Source organism: Pogona vitticeps, chromosome 2, assembly GCF_051106095.1.
Source record: "Pogona vitticeps strain Pit_001003342236 chromosome 2, PviZW2.1, whole genome shotgun sequence".
Lineage (NCBI taxonomy): Eukaryota > Metazoa > Chordata > Lepidosauria > Squamata > Agamidae > Pogona > Pogona vitticeps.
Window position 1 is genome coordinate 64,261,981 of NC_135784.1, and position 19,014 is coordinate 64,280,994.

General features: G+C 41.8%; 1 protein-coding gene across 2 annotated transcripts in view; it reads right to left on the bottom strand.

Moving 5' to 3' along the window:
- Positions 1–954: 954 nt before the first annotated feature.
- SLC26A6 (solute carrier family 26 member 6) overlaps positions 955–19,014 on the bottom strand; it is a 47,288-nt gene continuing 29,228 nt past the window's right edge. The window contains exons 11-21 of one of the 2 annotated variants that reach the window (XM_072989570.2): positions 17,920–17,997; positions 17,398–17,493; positions 14,692–14,798; positions 14,460–14,529; positions 13,792–13,884; positions 11,266–11,358; positions 9,692–9,778; positions 8,934–9,134; positions 7,339–7,393; positions 5,495–5,625; positions 955–2,684 (exon numbers count right to left, since the gene is read on the bottom strand). In XM_072989570.2, the coding sequence (XP_072845671.2) occupies positions 2,661–2,684; positions 5,495–5,625; positions 7,339–7,393; positions 8,934–9,134; positions 9,692–9,778; positions 11,266–11,358; positions 13,792–13,884; positions 14,460–14,529; positions 14,692–14,798; positions 17,398–17,493; positions 17,920–17,997 (1,035 nt within the window). In that variant the 3' untranslated portion in view covers positions 955–2,660. The remainder of the gene's footprint in view (positions 2,685–5,494; positions 5,626–7,338; positions 7,394–8,933; positions 9,135–9,691; positions 9,779–11,265; positions 11,359–13,791; positions 13,885–14,459; positions 14,530–14,691; positions 14,799–17,397; positions 17,494–17,919; positions 17,998–19,014) is intronic. The other variant, XM_072989569.2, reaches the window with a different exon arrangement.

Sequence of the window (19,014 nt, forward strand, 5' to 3'; positions counted from 1 at the left end):
CTGTGCCTCCTTGACAGGGGCTAGACTGGATGATCCATAGGGTCCCTCCCAGCTCTGCAGTTCTAAGAACCAGGCATTATTCGAACAGCAGAAAGAAAAATGACCCTGCTGTTGAGTCGCCCGTCCAAAGATCTAGGCCAGTGATGGCGAACCTATGGCACGCATGCCACAGCTGGCACACAGAGCCCTCTCTATGGGCCCACAAGCCATAAGTCGCCATAGAGAACTACTTACCCGTCCTCCAATACCAGATTTTGGCACTCCCCTCTGCTGGTGCAGTGGTCCAGTGGAGGGGTGCAATGGTGACCATTATCGGTCTAGCCCAATGGGGGATTGGAGGACCAGTAAGTATTTCTTTGTTAATACCACCCATAGAAAAAAAAATACGCAAGCATTTAACCTTTGCAATGCAAGGGCAGTTGTTTTTTCTAAACTAAAATCACTGCTTTCTGGTTTTAATTGCAGTATTGGCACTTTGAAATAAATAAGTTGATTTTGTGTTGCTCTTTGGGCACTCAGGCTCAAAAAGGTTCACCATCACTGATCTAGGCTCTGGAGCTAGATGCCTCTTCCACCTCCTTTCCCTCCAATAACTGGCTCAGCGGCCCTTCTGTTTCACTTCAAGTGGTAAGGAGTTTGTGTCAGCTCTGTGTCTGACAAACAAAATGTTACCTGGAACCTTATGCAATTTACCAAAGAGTAAGATGTTTCAAACTATAAAAAGGTATTCAATAGCATACTGCATATAAAACACTATAGTTTTGTCCTTCCGTCAAAAACTATAAACAAATATTAGTTTTAAAGGAAAACTAAAACCAAGCTTTCTTGTTATGAATCTTTTCTCCCTGGAGAAACTGCTATATGGAAAATTTGCTACAATAGATAATTCTAATAAAACAGAATGATTTAAAGCCAGAAGCAGATGAACATCATTAATTAAGACATATAAACATGTAACACTTCTAAAAATGTATTTATATTTTATTGCTAGATATATCACAAATCATATTATTCAAACTCATGACAAATGTTCTTTAAAAATATCCGAAGGAATAAAAAGGGGATTATTCTGTGGAGCATTGCTATATCAGGGAAAGTTTAATTTAGCTCATTTCCCGGGGTGCTTCTTTTCTGTATGCAGGGAAATTTCTATATAGGGAACCATTAAAAAGAAAATAATACTACCACAGTTGTAGTTATTTTCTAAAAACTGCATTTGCCAGAACTTTACCGTATTGATCTAACACTCCATTCTGTACAGTGTCTGTCTGGGCTTCAAGCCAAATTAAAAACATGTTGGTTCTACTTGTGCATCCAGGAGCACAGCAAAAAGGTTTGTCATGTGCTGAGCTGTGAACTGCACAACACTGCATGACTGAAACACAAGTTTCATTGACAATAAATAAACACATATGACATGTCTACAATTTCTGAAGATATTTTCTCTCTAAATAAAATTGGAGCAAGTTTCCTTTGGCTTGGGTGCACCTTGTGATCCAAGTGTTAGGTGCTCATTATAGGTTACCAGTCACTCACTGCTCAACTCCATTATTTACTGTACTGCTTTGTGCAGAATAGGCAAAGATGTCTGACATACAAGATTCCACTCCAACCTTGGAAAAATTACTTTGGACCACAATTCACATAACCTCTCAGCCAGCACTGACCATGCTGCCAGAGGATTCTGGGAACTGTCGTGCAAAAAAGCAATTTTACTAAACTTTACTTCACCTACCTAAAACCAATTCACCAGCACATCCCACTAATGGGACATTTATGCCGCAAACCATTCAGACTATATTTCATTTATTATTTCAAATATTTATAGATTTTCAGAAATGTAAACACCAAGATGCTTATTATCTATAGTTGACGGATCCATGTCTTGCATCCTGTGCAGTTATTTTTGACATGCTGAACTTAGGTTTAGTGGAGTGAGGTAAGTTCAGTGAAAGCTAGTATGTCAAGCTGTCTCATACAGAGTCCAACCCCTGGACAGTCGCCCACTCTGGCCAGTGGTGACTCCCAAGGGGTACAAACAGGCACCGAACTAGGCTTTGCCTGTTGCCTACAACCTAATCACTTTAATCAGAAATGGCAAGTATCAAACAGAGGTCCTGCTATTTGCAAAGTGTGTGCAGAGGCCTATTCCTTTGTATCCAAACAGGAATGTATACATTCAAGTTATACATAGCTTGCTTTAAAATTCAGATATAAGAGAACAGACATAAATAAGGTACAGATGTCTTCCATGGAGAATGGTTGCTGGTATTCTATGCACACATGAAAGGACTTTCACATTGGCTGACAATATGATGCTCCCCAGCCAAGTGGAACATCCTTATCCCTGAAGAATTTTTCTTTGTCCAGAACTGTAGGGCCTTGCAATGTGTCCACAGGAAGACCTGAAGATCTGGTGCCTAAAAACATGTTCTCAGCAATGATTGATCTTTTAGGTTTTCCAAAGTCAAAAGAAGAATCTCCAGGGAAAGCCATCAAGTTCTCCAAATTTCTCATGTATTCAGTACTCTTCATTTCTTCAGTAGATTCCCAGTGGTGGAGAATTCTTCATCATTTGCTTTGACAAGATTTCATCAGTCACATCTGTGAATGTGCAGCACTGTTTTCTGCTCCTTGAAAGGAGCAGATGAATCCGCTGTTTAGATTTTTGTGCTAAGGCTGACCTATGGAAGGTGGGGGGAAAAAGATAACTGGCATTGGTTTCTTCTGACAGCAGCTGAAAACAACTTTATAATTAGTTTTTGATCACCACCCCAAATATTCATAAGTATAAGACAGACATATTCTTTCAGAGTCAGCACACCAATAGCATTCTACATATCCATTGAAGACACTCCCGAGAAAACTTATCCAGGGTAAACATCCTGTACAAATAGGATAAGGAACAGTCTCCCTCTTTTTATAGCATTCTCTCCTTTGAAGATCGAAACTGCATGGAGTGGGGTGGACAGTGTCAGAGTCAGACTCAAGAGATCTGGGTTTAAATTTTGGCTTAGCCATGGAAATTCACTAGAGGGTGGGAACACCTTCAGTTCCTCACCTTGCACATCCTACAAAAGTCATCTTAAGTCAGAATTGACTTCTCAGCACAGAGCACAAGATCCATCTCCCTTTTTATTCTTTGGTTAGGTTTAAAAATAAAACCTACTAGTGCTGATCGTTGACATGATGACAGAGGTATTGGTGCACCAATCTATACAGTGAAGAAAGCTTTCGATATTATAAGCCCAGTATTACAGATCTACGAACAAAAGCTGAAGCTGAAAAGTTTTGGCTTTCAGGGCATCTCAGCAAGTTCATGGAAAAGAATGTTAGAGCGCTAGATCAGTGCTCCCCAACCCTTTTAACATTGCAAACTGGTTGGGGAAGGTGGGGCATCTCCCCCCACTCCCACACATGCGCGAAGGAGCAGGCATGTGCTCTCGCGAAGGGGTGGGGGCGCTCATGCGGGCACACCTACACACGCATGTGCAAAGGGCAGGGGGCGCTTGTGTACATGCACGAAGGGGGCACTTGCGTGGGGTTGCGTGCACTTGTGCACATGTGCGAAGGGGCTGTGCGGTGGGGAGTGTGTGCAGGGTGGGTGGGAGATCTGTCTCCGCAGCCTAGTCTGGCCCAGGCCACAGACTGGCACTGGGCCGTGGACTGGTGGTTGGGACCCCTGCTCTAGATCAGTGGTTCTTAACCTTTGTTACTCGGATGTTTTTGAACTGCAACTCTCAGAAACCCCAGCCACCACAGCTGGTGGTGAAGGCTTCTGGGAGTTGCAGTCCAAAACTTCTGAGTAACCCAAGTTTAAGAACCAGTGCACTAGATCAGTGGTTCTTAACCTTTTTGAAAGAAACGCCCCCTTGAGCCATTGAGGAAGTTATCATCGCCCCCCCGGTGGTGATGATATATATATATTTATTTATTTATTTATTTATTTATTTATTTATTTATTTATTTATTTATTTATTTATTTATTTATTTATTTATTTATTTAAGACACTTAAATCCAATGACCCCTGAAAACAAAATTAAATTACAAGAAAACGAAATGCCCCCCAAAAAGTAACATTTAATTATTTAGTTGCAAGTGAATTTTAAGACGCAAAAAGAAATATAAAAAGGGCATAAAAACAAATGCAGGAACTAAAAATTTCAAGACAAAAAGTCTGAAACTAAATTAAAATTGGACGAAAATATATATTCATTCACACTGTAAAAAGGCTGCAGCCATCTTCACAGGTTTGGCTTGCTCCAGTGCCCCCCTACCGCCCCCTTCTGCTCCAGCGCCCCCACGCCGCCCCTTTTTGTTCTACTGCCCCCCTGAAAAATGAAATCGCCCTCTGGGGGGCATTATCGCCCACGTTAAGAACCACTGCACTAGATCATCTGATAGTAGAGACTTTATAGGAACTGTCCAAGGTGCTGAAACCTATCCTCCCCATAGGTTCATTAACGTGGATAGCTCATTTAATGTTTGGATTAGAGCTCAGAGTGGACACATGCATGCACTCATACCTGCATGTGTGACATCAGAGTCACTAGCCTCCACTGCCTCCTGATTTGCACAGGTTGTACTTTCTTAGTGTCGTGGTTTTAAAGCAAATACACAATGTAGAGGACACACATACTTTTGGCCTAAGATAGAATCTTCTTAGCTCATAAGACAGAGAACACCCCTTATAGTTCATTGCAAAAAGATTGCATTAACTCTGCAGTGTAAGGATGTGGCATCTGTGATGAAATAGAATATACTCCCTTGGTCTAAAATAGGGTGGGCAACATCAGGTGCTGCAGCTAAGGTTTTGCAGGCAGCCAAGTCCCTGAGAAACATCAAGTAATTATTCCTCAGCTTTTGTTCCCCCCCCCCTCACGCACAGACACACATTTTGAAAGGCTGACATACTTCTCCCAAGGCTTAGTTACTGGCAGAAGAGCTTCAAATTAAAGCAAAGCAAAAAGCAAAGTGTACTGATTATATACCATAGTGGTTAAAGCACCTTCTCAGCAGTTTACATGGTAATTATACAGGCTACACATTCCCCCTCCTCCCGCAAGCTGGGGACTCATTTTACCAACCTTGGAAGGATAAAAGGCTGAGCCAAACTTGAGCCGGCTACCTGGGACTGACCCCTTGCTTGTGAGCACAGTTTTGGCTGCAGTACAGCTGTTTAACCATTGCACCACAAGGCTGCATGTTAAAGCATGTTATTTTTGGTTCCCTCTTTTTGTTCTTTAGACTCTCCTTTCATCAAAAAGCAGAATGTGGCCCGCAAGGACTTGACTGAAAAGGAATGGCCATCATGCTGGAAGAGCTTCCCCTCCCTGTTTAAAGGGAGATTGCAAAGTATGTACAGTAGTTAGAACTGAGAAGTATATCTATCATGAAATGAACAATGAGAGACACATACATGCATTCCTGAGACCAGTGGGATAGTGCAGAAGTAGAGGTTATGAGCAATGAGGAAAATAATTTGATGCTTACTGTGTCATTTTGTGGCAAGCCCTGTTTCCTGATGGCATGGGTAACCGCATCATGGACTGTTGCAAAAAGGTGTTGCTTGGTGATAGTTTTGCTGAAGAAACCACCTCTTTCCAGCTGGGAAATCACGGAAGCTGTGGGGAGAAAAGTAAAGAACACGCATGCAAAAGTGTGATGTTATAGCTTGATATGGCCCTTCTGAGTCCCCTTCACCATTCCACACTAGCAGTGCAAATGATGAAAGCTCAGTCCATAAATTGTCTATATTTTTTGCTGAGCCAAGATCATAAGCATTACTTGCTAGTTCATCACATCTAGGGTTTTTCGCCTACATGAGGTATTTCTAGGAGTTCACAATCTGGGCATGATAGAAGAGTCATGATGACTGTTAAGTAACTTGAATTTTTGTTGCCTAGTGGAAAGTTGGGGTATGAATTAAACCAAAGGAAGGCAACTGTGGCCCTCCAGATGCTGGACTTCAATCCCCATAATCCTTTACCACTGTCTATACTGGCTAGGACTTCTGGAAGCTGAAGTCCATCAATATCTGGAGAGCCACAGTTCCCCATACCTGAATGAAATGAATGAATACATGAAGGACAGAGGAGATTCACTCCTTCTTTATTCAGGGCCACATTAGCATGATTAGGATCTACTTCTCTGTGTGTTTACTATGTTATATTGTGCAGCTTAGCAACCCCATGCAGCTCCTTTGAAGATCACAAACTGACACTCTGGGAAAAACTATTTAATATAGGCAAAGGGGTGAGCAAAACATGGCCATCCAGATATTGCCAGTATTTCTCACACTTGCTGGTGCTGGTGAGAGTTCATGGGAATTGTAGTCCAACAACATTGGGAGGGGGCACCATTTACCTCCTTCTGGTTTAACCCTCTTGCCCTTTACCTGTTTTAAATCACCAACACCTGATGTCAATTTTACTGTGAGGTAGACAGCAAAGCCCTTTAGTAGTTTCTTGATGTGTGTGTGGGGGGGGGGATTACATGGGAGAAGAAGCTTGACACTTTTCCAGAATACCTCTTCCACAGACTTCAAAGTCTCCACATGAGGGTCCTAATTAGTAGCCCAGAAAAGGGTAGGAGGGTCAGAAATCTTCCAGGTCACATCTAGTTTGGCCCATGACAATGGCAAAAATGTCCACACTAGGACCCACAAATGCCCATAGTTCAAAACTGGGTATAGTGTCGGATGTCCAGATGCAAGTAAAGACAGGGGTCCTGTGCCCTTAAGAGTTGCACAAAAAAGGCTATTTGAACAGAAAGGCAGCTGATGTCACAAGCAGCATCTCCTGAAATTTCCTTGTCTATATTACTGTTAACGGTGTCCTGCTTTTTAAAAACTAATTCTAATATAGAAACTAGAACTAGAAAAAATCTTAGTGGTATACCAAGATTTTTACCCAATACAACAGCTCTGTTCTGGTGTTATGGTAGACTAAAATGAGCACAACAGACGAGACTGTCCACACAAGCCCTGCTCCTGACCTCCTTGTATGAGTTGGCCCTCTTTCTAGCTTCTGAAATCCCCCAGGTTGAATCCCAATATCTGCAGCAAGCTTTTGTTCAACATTAACTTGGAGTTCAACCTCTTGTGTGACTGGGAATCCTGATTAAGAAGCAGTGGAGGTCAAGGACTGAAGGGGTGTAGCTGGTGTGCATGCCTCATCCCTTTTAATTCTTGTTACTCTCTCCTACTGAGGCCATGTTGACTGGGGAAGTCTGGAATTGTAGGGTTTTTGTTTTTAAATAAAATTAGCAAGATCTGCTCTGAGGTGATTGCTTGTTTACTGCATTTTAGCCAACCTGGTCATCCTAAGCCACCTTACCTTGGCAGCCAGCAAGAAATACATCCACTTCAATCTCCTGGAAATCTTTAAATATCTGCCAAGGACAAGAAATACAAAGTTGTGTTTCTATTTAAATAGCCATAATCATTTCTCAGTTTCTATACACACATCTAATTCACCCTTATTGGGAAAGGATGGCCCTTCAGCCCAGCTCATGTTCACTGCCTGGAGGTCAATAGGATGCTGAGTGAATGTCAACAATAAAACAATAAAATTTCATTGCTTTCAAAGTGGAGAACCGCTAGCCCACAGCACATGAGCAAAGTGGGTCTCCGAATAACCAGATAATTATTCTTTTTATAGTTTTGAGCGGAAAATTCTAAAGTAAATAACTGAACATGCACAGGAATGCATAAAATAAAAATAATTTCCCCAACACCCTGTGCAGAAGGAATGAAAATCTGTGTCTTCTTTTGCCCTCTTTTTGGTAACTGGCTACTCCAGCAGATGACAGAGATAGAGATTTCCTTGAGAAATCAGCAGTAATTTATTGAATCAAATATAAAACGGAGTAGTTTTACATTGTTTCTATGGTTTTGTTTCACCCTGGCTGGCTGATAACCCAGTGGGTTAGGTATCTGGCTGCAGAGGCAGAGGTTGGGGGTTCAGGTTCCTATTGTCCAGAATAGCCAGCCTTTGTGACCTTGAGCAAGCTGTACTGCCCCAGGGCACTCCCGGAGAAGGAGGGAATGCTAAACCATTTCTGAGGACTCTTTACCTGGAAAACCCTGAAAAGGGTCCCTGTGAGTCAGAATTGACTTGACCACACATTATTATCATGTCACCCTGAGGTCTCAGGATATAGAGTAGAATATAAATATCCTTCCTCAATAAAGAAATAATTCTGAAGAGCTATGGAAGTTATTATTGTGATAAATAAGAGGTAGGAGGAGAATAGAAACAATTTCTTTAAAAACAAAAAAACTTGTAAGAGAGGGGTGGGCGATTGTGGCCCTTAAGATGTTGCTGGATTGTAACACCCTTGATCCCTCATCCTTGACTAAGCTTTGCAGGGCTGATGGGAATTGCAGCCCAACAGCATCTGGAGGGACATGGATGCCCACCCTGTTAGAACAAATGTTGCTGCTGCTTCAAACAACGGACGGGCAGGGTGAAGTTGGAGTCCTGCAGGGGATGGATGTTTGGAGCATGGCCCAGTGGGAACAATGCTATTTCATGGCATCATGTGATTCCTGAGCCATTCTTGGTAAAATAAAAGAGGGCAGTCCCCTACAATTGAGGGGATTTCCTCTCAAGCAAATACCAGCTTCAGAAGAAGGATTTTCCTCAGGATTGCAGCAGGAAGGAAAAGAGGTCCAGTCCCTCTACTTTTTTTTGTCTCACAAAAATCATCCTCTAGCCTTTCAGATTTTTGTACTTTTAAAAATCTGTGTGTTCTAAAGTATTTGATCTTAAACCATCTAGATGCCAGCAAACCTCTCTGGGCATGGGAAAACTCTAGCCTTCAACACTGTTGGCCTTAGGGATAGATTTCCCCATTAGGTTTGACAGCAGGAAGAGCATAGCAGAGGGGCTGCCTCAAAAGTAGTCATCGGTTTCTTGTTATCCCTTACATTTGTTAAAGTCTTGACACAGACGGTATCCACAAAGCTGACAGGTGTCAAGTCCAGTATAATTGTGTGAACAGATGGCTTTTCCAATCCCAGGGCCTTCAGGTCTGGTGTGGAACAAGATTGTGCCTCGTTGTGATTTTGAGACTCCCAGTCCTTCACCGTTCCATTAGACTCAATCACTGAAATGTCATTCCCAGGTTCCTTTGAGAGAGAGAAAGCACAGTCAGCTTCCAACATGTCACTGTTTACAGGCCCACAAAGCTTCCCAGGTAATCTCAGAAGAATGTCTGATGAAATGGACTTGTCCCAAAAGTTCACATGAAAATATTTAATGTGACACTTCAAAGGGCCACAGTGTTTTTGTCTTCTTTAGATTTTATTTTATTTTATTTTATTTTATTTTGCCTGACATACCAAGCAATCTTGGCTCTTGGTATCTTTCAGGAAATGTACAGGGTGCTGGACAGGGCTAAGAGTCGCCACCTATTAGCTTGCTGAACCCCTGCAGTGGGAGTATACAGATCTCCTCAGCAAGGAAAGGCGAATAAAACTAATGTATATACCGTATTTTTCTTTCCATAAGACGCACCTTTCCATAAGACGCACCAATTTTTTAGGAGAAGAAAACAGGAAAATATAATCTGTTTTCTTCGCTCCATAAGACGCACAGACTTTCCACCCCCCTGTTTTGTGGGAAAAAATTGTGTCTTATGGTGCGAAAAATATGGTATATATAAAAAGTCCAGTTTGATAAATACCGAAGACTTTGTTTCCATAGTGATATCCACAAATCCAAGGTTGTTGACTCCAGCATCATATACTGCATTGGTCTTAGAAGCCATTTTCTGTAACCAGAAGAAGAGAAAGGCATGAATTAGAATTGAAGCCACAACAACCTTTCATCTTTGTGACCTTTTCAGAAACAGGTAAAGGACTCCCAGAACAAAGCATTAGAAGGGGGAGGGGAGACGAAAGATGCACGTTTATTTCATGCTCATTGAAAACAAGATATCACACAATATCTTTGCACATGCTAGATGATAGGGGAGCTATTCAGTTTTTTCATGTATGAAATTAGGATGTAGGCACTCAGACTCAGATCAACAACACAAGTGCATACAAATGCCTATAAGTGCTCCTAGAAGCTGTATCTTCTTTTAGTACTGGCTGTGGCAATGCCAATAACATTAAAACAATGCTCAAAATCAAAATCAGGAACCACGTTGCTCTGAAGGGGTTGTTCAGCAGCAGCTCCCGTGAGGCCTGGCTGGAACAGCCAAGAATAAGGAATTATGGGAGTTGTAGTCTAACAATATCTGGAGGTTCATGAGTTCCTTAATTCCTAAGGGTGCAACTACATTGGCAAGCTGGAGGGGAGTGATTCAGCTTGTCACCAGCTTGATTCTGTGTCTCTTTTGTCAACTGCATTTGGTTTAGCTGACTGCATGAAGCCCCTCTGGTTGTTTTGCTATCATCATCCACACTGGCCCCTCAATCCAAGGCAATTCCACAGCCCCCTGCCTTTGATATTGTCCTCCGGCTAGTCCCTATTTCTTCTTTTAGGGTCTGCTGTCAAGCTGCTGGAACTGTTTAAAGGGTTGCACGGCGGTAAGGAAAAAGGAATAGTTTTCTAAAATTCTCCATACATCCAGAAACATACACACATACCATGGGAGCATTGTGGTCTGCCGGAGTTTGTCAGAGCTGTCGCAATTTTATATGATTTTTTTTCCTGGTCTGTGTGGAGGTGATCTAGCACTAGACTCAGTCTTTTTCTTTTTAATTTTAAAAATACTTCAGGAGAAATATCACAGGGGTGAATGTCCCCACTGCCCCCAAAACATCACTTCCCAACTTATAATGTCACCAGTAACCCCCCCCACACACACATACAGTCCTTTTATAGAACAAAAATAAACTATCATCAGACAAAACACTGGTCATGTTGTAGCAGTTAAGAAAAAAGTAAAATACCCGCAGCAGCAGGGAGGAAAAGTCTGAACTGGAAGGAAAAAAAGGACAAGCTGATTCACATTGAACTTTATGGTGTGTAATCATGGAAAAAATACTTCAAATTCACCCATGCTAATTGCACAGCAAATTGTGAAATATTTCCCTATGAAGTCACACCCCCAGTCCACCAATTCCCCAAACTGGGTGTCCTCCACATGTGTCTGCCATGGGCTAGAGGTGATGATACCTGTCATTCAACATTTCCTGAGGGCACCCAGCTGAGGATTGCTGGTCTGGATTAATTGTTCACAGGAAGCTTAATGGAAAACATGCACATCAGTTGCAAATTAAATAACAAATGCTTGGCAGAAAATTGCACCTGTTTCTTCTTTTCTTCTTTCTGTTCTTTCTTCTTCTGCTTCTTTAGGGCTTTCTTCTTCTTTTTAATGAGATGATCCACAGGAATGCCACACTACAAAAAAAGAGACAGGTCCTTAATGCACCAGCCACCGTTATCCCTACAGGACTCTAAAGAATATCGACCATTTACTTGCTTCTGGTGCATAATGTTAATGGTGTTGGGAGCCTTAGTCTATGGCAAGGGTCAAGAAAAGATGGTCCTCCAGATGTTGTTGGACTGCAACTCCTGTCAAACTTAGATAGCACAGCCAAAGTAAGAACATGACAGGAGTTGCAGTCCGACAATGCCAGAAGGACCTTACATTTCCCATGCCTGCTTTCCATTCCTCTTTCCCTCTATGAACATTGTGGGACTTTAGAAAGGTAAATGACTTCATGCTCATCAGGGCTTTCTAATGTTAAGGGTTTTTTTTTTAACCACAACTCCTGGAATCTTCCATCAAACTCTGGGCACAGGTCAGTATATTCTCTCCCTTCGCACTGCATATTTCCACCAGTTTAGCACAGAGTAAGAACAAACTGCCTCATGTGCCAAATTTACTGCTTATCCAAAGTACAGTTGAAATTCATAATGGGGGGGGCTCATTTTTAGAATTGCCACGTAGAATATCAAATTTCTGTGCTCTGCAACAACATCACTGCTGCACTCTTGTGCACTGATAATGAATAAATAATAAAACAATAATAAAATAACGATGGGTGGATAAACAAACAAATACAAAAAAAGTTTGCCCATTGCATGCACTAAAAAAATTATATAGCAGGACTTCCGGCTTGACGTCACGACGAGACAGCAGCAGGAGGACAGAGCTCTGTCCCCTGGGCTGAATTCTGACCCGTTTTGGGACACCGTAGGGTGTCGGAACCACCCTGGAGGGGTGGTGAACTGGGGGAGAAAGCCTGTTGATCACGGGGGGCGGCGGCCACCCCGGTTCGATCCAGGAAACTCCCTAATCAGCCAATGGGCAGAAATAAGCAGCTTCGGCTAGCTTCCAAGTCACTGGCAGCCGTCCGAGAGAAGCAAGGAACAGCACCTGGCATCGCTGTCTTTCCATCGGGTGAGAATTCTTTTGCAACTAATTGCCTATGTACCCCTACATATGGAAAAAAAAGAATTGCTATCTTATCTCAGTAACTTTCTAAAGCGGCAGAAAATCTGGTGAGAGGGATAGCTGAAGAAAGTAACTTTTTAAAACTATACTTTAAGAATATTTACAACCTGGCGTTATAAGCTTAAGAGACCTTCATGCAAATTAAGTGTGGACATTGTTTTGTCTATCTAAAGTGTTTGGAATGATTCCCAGAAGAGGTGGCCTTGGACATTCTGTTGTTGCTTAAGGCTGAAAAACTGTTTATCTCCTCGTGAGCTTCTCTTTGCATTTGGCCGGAATTAACCCTAAAGTGGACTTTTCAAAAACTGTTCCTTGGGTCGAATTTGGTTCAACTCTACATAGCCAAAGCGGAACTCCTGAAATGACTCTGGAAATTTGGAATATCTGTTTATAAGCATCTAGGCAGCAGAAACAGAATGGCACAACAAGGAGAATTCTGGAATGAAGTAAAATTTAGGCTTCAACAAATATTAACCACCATGACATCTCATTATGAAGAGGCAAAATTAACATAAGGACTATAGTCCACAAGCAACTGAAAACAACAAGGAAGGAAATGGGAGTATCACAGATGATGCATGCCAAACCAAGCAGCAGCTTAAGAAAGTTAATCTAAGAGAAACATCAGTCTTGGACCAGAGGAGAGTACCAAGGGAAGACAAAGGGGAAAAAACAGCAAAATTAACCAAAAAAAGCCTGGAAGACTCATTGAAGATAGACCAAGTACAAAAAATGGACATAAATCAGATCTACAAAATGGTTTTAGAGGACATGAAAGATGACAGCATGTTTAGAGATATAGCAGGGAATGAAAAAAGAGGAACCAGAGAAGGAATTACCTAGAAAGATGAAAAAAGGGAAAACAAGGAAGGGCCCCTTAATATTGGAAACATGTTTATATTTATCATTTGGATCTGTAAAAGGGTATATTCTATATATTAAAAGGAGAACTAAATTGAAATAAGGGAGCCCGAATCAGGGTAAAGATGTAATATGGTGACTTTTTATTTTAGGCAGACTAAAGTAGATATAAAGCTGGGTCATGGATCTGGAACCACTTTCAATAAGAATGTTATTAGAAGATCTTGAGAACTTTATATAATATGAGAGTAATATTATGATAGTAGCTATACTATATACTAAAATCTGTATATGAATGGTTTGAAAGAAGGTCGGAATTTGGGGGGATAATCGAGAAGACACTGAGATGTAAAAAACAAATAATTGTAAGCAAGTATGTAACACGATGTCTGATAAGCACAAACAATGTAGATAGACTGGAAAATTAATTTAAAAAAAGTTAGAAAAATTATATAGCTGATACAGAAACTGTAGCAGAAGAAATCAAGGAGAGTCTTCCAAACCTTCCTCACCTTTTTTTTAAGGGCCTCTGTGTAGAGAGCGCTGTTTGCAAAATAGATTGTGGCTGAAGAGCGGAAAATCTTCACACCTGGGACCTCCTCAGCCTAGAAACAAAGCAAAATAAGGAGTGAATGCAATGAATACACTAGGGCAGTGGTTCTTAACCTTTGTTACTCAGATGTTTTTGAACTGCAACTCCCAGAAACCCCAGCCAGCACAGTTGGTGGTGAAGGCTTCTGGGAGTTGCAGTCCAAAACTCCTGAGTAACCCAAGGTTAAGAACCAGTGCACTAGGGGACAGTGTTCAGATGCTGAGGTGGCAGTGGACGATCTACTGTTTCTCAACTTAATGTCCTCCAAAGCTAAGCTGTGAAAATAGACCTGTTCTGTGCCCTGATCTCTGCTCCATGAAGGGATGAGGCATACCACTGCAATAAAGGAATACATTGTTATTGAGGAATGGTTGGTCTTCCCAGAGAGAATGGAAAAGAATAGGTTTTTGCTCTTGGAGGTCTCCTTATTCCACTTCTCCAGCAAGAATGTCAATCTGGCTCCCCCTGATCATGTAGGTTTGACTCCACACGAGGAACAGTACTTTGTTTTGCAAAATATCTGTAACCTGTTTTACGCAGAACTGCCACCATAGCCACCATCTTCAATTGTTTTCATGGCAAGCTTACCTTCTGGTACTCAGCGATATCTTTGTAAATGCCTGTCCTGGACACTTCCCCCAAAATGGAATAGTGGGGCCTTAGAAAAAGCAGAAAAAGAGAAAGAGGTTAGCACCCTGCTTTCTGAAAAGCCTCAGAGCCTCCTTCTACCTACTGTTTTCTTACAGGGTCATAATCTACTAAAATCAAACTCACAGTCAATATAGCTCCCTCCCCATTTTCTAGCCAACACAATACTCACATCTGGGTCCGGAAGATGACAGTGAGAAGCGAAAAGACCACAGCAACGCCCAGTCCTATATCGAGGTTTAGCAAAATGGTAGCTACAAAGGTTACAATCCAGATCAGCTAGAGGCAGTGATGGAGGTGGTGTGGAACACAACAACAAGAACAATGACAAAAGAAAAGGCATAAGTAAGTGCTGACACTAAATTCCAGAAAAGCCTAGAAGTCAATGACAAAGTTGAGAACTTATTAGTGTTTTGATACAGAAAATGCTACTGTTTTGGTGCTTGGTTAGAGGCTCTGGGTATATAGCAGTTCAAAAAAGCCATCTTATGAAACATAAGGCCAGAGGTGTGTAGGCTGGAGGCCAGGACTCAGAGGCCAGCACTATAGATTGGACTCTGCACACACTCTACTGTTAACCCATCTGTGACACCATACAGCTACAAAGGGTGATGGTGAGGAGGTTATTTCAGTCCACACGCCCTGCAGGAAGTGCTAGAGCTCCAGAAATCTGGGACCCTGCAGAATATAATTTCCAATTATTATATTTCTTCTCAGCTCTTTATTGTCTCATGTAGAGAAATCAATGAAATGCAACAGAAATCAATGAAATGCAACAAATCCAGTCAGAAACCACACCCTAAAATACTTTTTTAGGGATCTGCTGGATGTCAAGTTTTGTTCTTGTGCTGGATGATGTTCTGCTCCCCTGATATGCACCCCTGGTCCATGGGTGTGCCGGTGGAAAGGCTCGCTCAGAGAAGGCTGGTGTGTGGCTGTCATTAAAAAGTTAGACTGGGTCTTGTGGAATCCAGGTTCAAGTTCCCTTGGGTACATGGACCTCAACGGTGGACCTTCTGCTGGCCACTCTTGGTTGGCCTGACTTACCTCACAGAGTTGTAAAGAGGATTAACTAGGGGGGAGGGTGGAAAGTCAGGATATGGATCTAACCATTCATAATTAAATACATGACTGAAGGCGCAGCTTCTGCTTCCATGCTTGCTGCAGTATTTACTAAGCTAGAGCAAAGGGCCACTTTGCAGGGGCCACATGTGAATTATGGACCCCCCCCCAAAAAAAACAACAACCAATGTCTAGAAAACTATACATTCCAATATAGGAATGATAACTGTTATAACAGTTATTTTATAATACAACTCCTATATTAGGAGTAGTACTGTAGTATTATAGGAACTATATAGGAATATAATTTATTTAAATTATATTAATATGAAAATAATATATTATTTTAATTTATATTAAACTATATAGGGATATAATGGGAATATAAGAATAAAATAATATAATTCCTATATTCCTATAACTCTTCCAAACACAGGAGTTATAATAGGTATATAACAATTATAGGCTTTATAATATAGGAATATAACTTCTACAATTGCAGTTATAGGAATTACATTCATTATTCATTATATTCATTATATAATTTCTATAACTGCAGGAATTATATAGTGAAGGCTTGTTCATTACCAATTCACCTGAAAAACTTCCCATATATAGAAGAGTAGCATACCTAGAGAAGTTGTTCTAGTCTAGATTTGCATAGATTTGCATGCATGCAGGTGGGTGGGTTTGTGTACAAACAGGTGCTCCAAAAAAAGTGGGACATAGTAGAATACCCAGTTTTCTGGCATCAGCTGGCAGTGATCTGGTAAGGGGCAGTGTAGTGCCGAGCATGTTGGGCCTCAGCAGGAGAGACATGAGATTTCATGAGGAAAGCAAAGAGAGCAGTGCAATATGTTCTCAAACAGTGGGAGACCAAAAGCTCATTAGTCTTCAGAAATTGCTTTTCTCACTAAGGAAAAAAAAAAGCAAAGTGTGCTGCTTATTTACTGCCCCATAATGTATAAAGCACTTTCTGAATGGTTTACATGTTAATTACGCAGGCTACATATTGCACCCCCAGTGAGCTGGGTACTCATTTTATTGACCTTGGAAGGATGGAAGGCTGAGTGAACCTTGAGCCGGCTACCTGGGATTGAACCCCAGGTCGTGAGCACAGTTTTGGCTGCAGTACAGCGGTTTAACCACTGCGCCACGAGGCTCTACCAGGGGCAAACACTATCTACAGTTAATGAGCCAGTTCTTGCAGTTGTCATCTCCAAGAACAAACCTTTTGTAAAGTGATAGGTCTGAATTTCCATTCAGGACCAAGGCACTCCCAGAATACTTTGCGTTGCAAACAAGGTCAGCTCACTAAAATCTACAGCTCCTAGGAAAATCCACTTCCTACCAGTGACTGTAAGGGTTGCAGCTCAGGTCAAAGAGAACCAGAAAGAGGATGATAGATGATGTCCTTCTCTAGCTAATTAGAAAGTGCTGACGCTTTGTCCCTGGTAGCCATGGATCCCCTACTTCACTGCTGATCATATAGCTTTCATCAGCTGTCAGCATCAGGACAGGATCACAGCAGGCAAGCAATAAATTAGGCTGTTTGAGAGAGGAGCTCCCCATGCTAGCAGCGACCAGGCACAGTGCAGATGTTCCCTCTTCTTCTTCTTCTCCTGAGCAGATGTTCCCCAGTAAGAAAAAGATGGGAGAAAAAGTGATGGGAAAATGAGGGAAGGCTTGGCATGGAGGCCAAGGACATCCGAAGCCCATAAAATTCAGAGAACGCAGCAGGGTTGCTGGCTTACAAAAGCCACATCTATTGTCACTGCCTTTGAACTATCCCTGATTCCTATAAGAAGACTCTTACCAGGTCGATAATGTTGGATCTCCACAATGTGGGGATATCTTTAAACTGCTTGAACATGCCTTTCAGGTTGACAAGAATGATGGCAGCTAAAATGGCCTGAAAAAGAAATTGTGATGATATAACATGAGAATTTACAGAGCAGGTCATTCCAAGTTGGTGGATGGCGAGACAAGAGCCTGCATTTAAACTATAAAATCAATCCTTGAAACGTGAGAGGAAGATATAGATATTTTTATCCAATAGTGCTGAACCCCTTCAAGGTATGTGTGGCAATAGCTCCAATAGTTAAATAATAATGATATTTGCTTCTTTGTGCTATTTTTTGATCTTCCACTTATGCTGCCATATATAAAGATGCAAATAGTTAAAAATAATCAAGCCCCTTCAAGCGGAAAGAGAAAACAGCGCAATCCTGTGCACAGTTGCTGAAATCTGTCTCGCTGAATTCCGCCAAAGTTACTCCCAAGGAAGTGTGCTTTGGGTAGCGACCAGAGATAGAAAGTAACAGGAGTTTGAACGTACTTTGGGTAGTTCTCGGAAAAGCTCCCCAATCTTCAAAATGGTTATTAGGATGATAAGACAGGAGACCAACCCTGCTACCTGTAGGAAAGAAAAGACAGATATGTACTGTGTGCAGGGCAAATTGGGGTGGCAGAGAAGAATTGCAGAATCCACACCTTGCTTTCCTTTTCCTGCTGTGTCTGAGATGATCATGAGATACTACGGACATTTCATGTGTCTTGCTTTCAAAAAACCCTAAACCAACCTTCCTTTGCTGGGAATCCTCTAGGTATGTTTGACTACCTATCCCATTATCCCCAGGAATATGAGCAATGACTATGCTGGCAGCTCTAGTCCAAAACATTTGGCAGGTACTAGTTGGACAAAGCTACTGTAGACTAAATCATTTATCTCCCCTTTGCTCTTGAAGTGAATGGAAATGGGCTTGCATTATACATAATATTTCTGTCCTACATACTGAGAAAATAGTGGAATATTTGAACTACACATTAGACATGAGAGATGACCCACTAATCTGGTGATATAACCCAGATGACATCTGGAGCTCTACTTAGTGGAACGAAGAGTAGGGCCTCCAAACTATTTAGGCTTTACTTTGAAGTAAACAAAGAAACACACACCCCTTTAGGGCCCATAGTCACCTGAGTGCACGACTGCACATATCAAAATTGCCTAGTTGATCCCAACCTGCATTTCAATCTGCTCCAGATGAGATTTCCACAATCCTACTGCTGTGGTCAGCAGCCTGATTTAGAAGCCCCAGTCAGGAGTTACAGAGCTCAGTTTTCTACGTACATTTAGAGGAGACCAGCTAACCCTGGTCATCTCCATGGCCAGGTTCTCCCTGGAGGGGATAAGGACACGTTTACGTGCAAGTTCTATGCATAACTCTGGGAAATGGTGGGGGTTTTTGCTCATAGGTAGACCCTACACATTCCCCCTTCAGATGTGTTACTCATGTGGAAAAACTGATGATGAAGATGCATGAGGTTAGCTGCTCCCCCTGTTACACAAGTTGATTCAGGAAAACTGAGTTTTGTGCTGCAGAGCTGCATAAGCTCTGACATCTAGTTTTGTTCCTGCTGTACCAGGAAA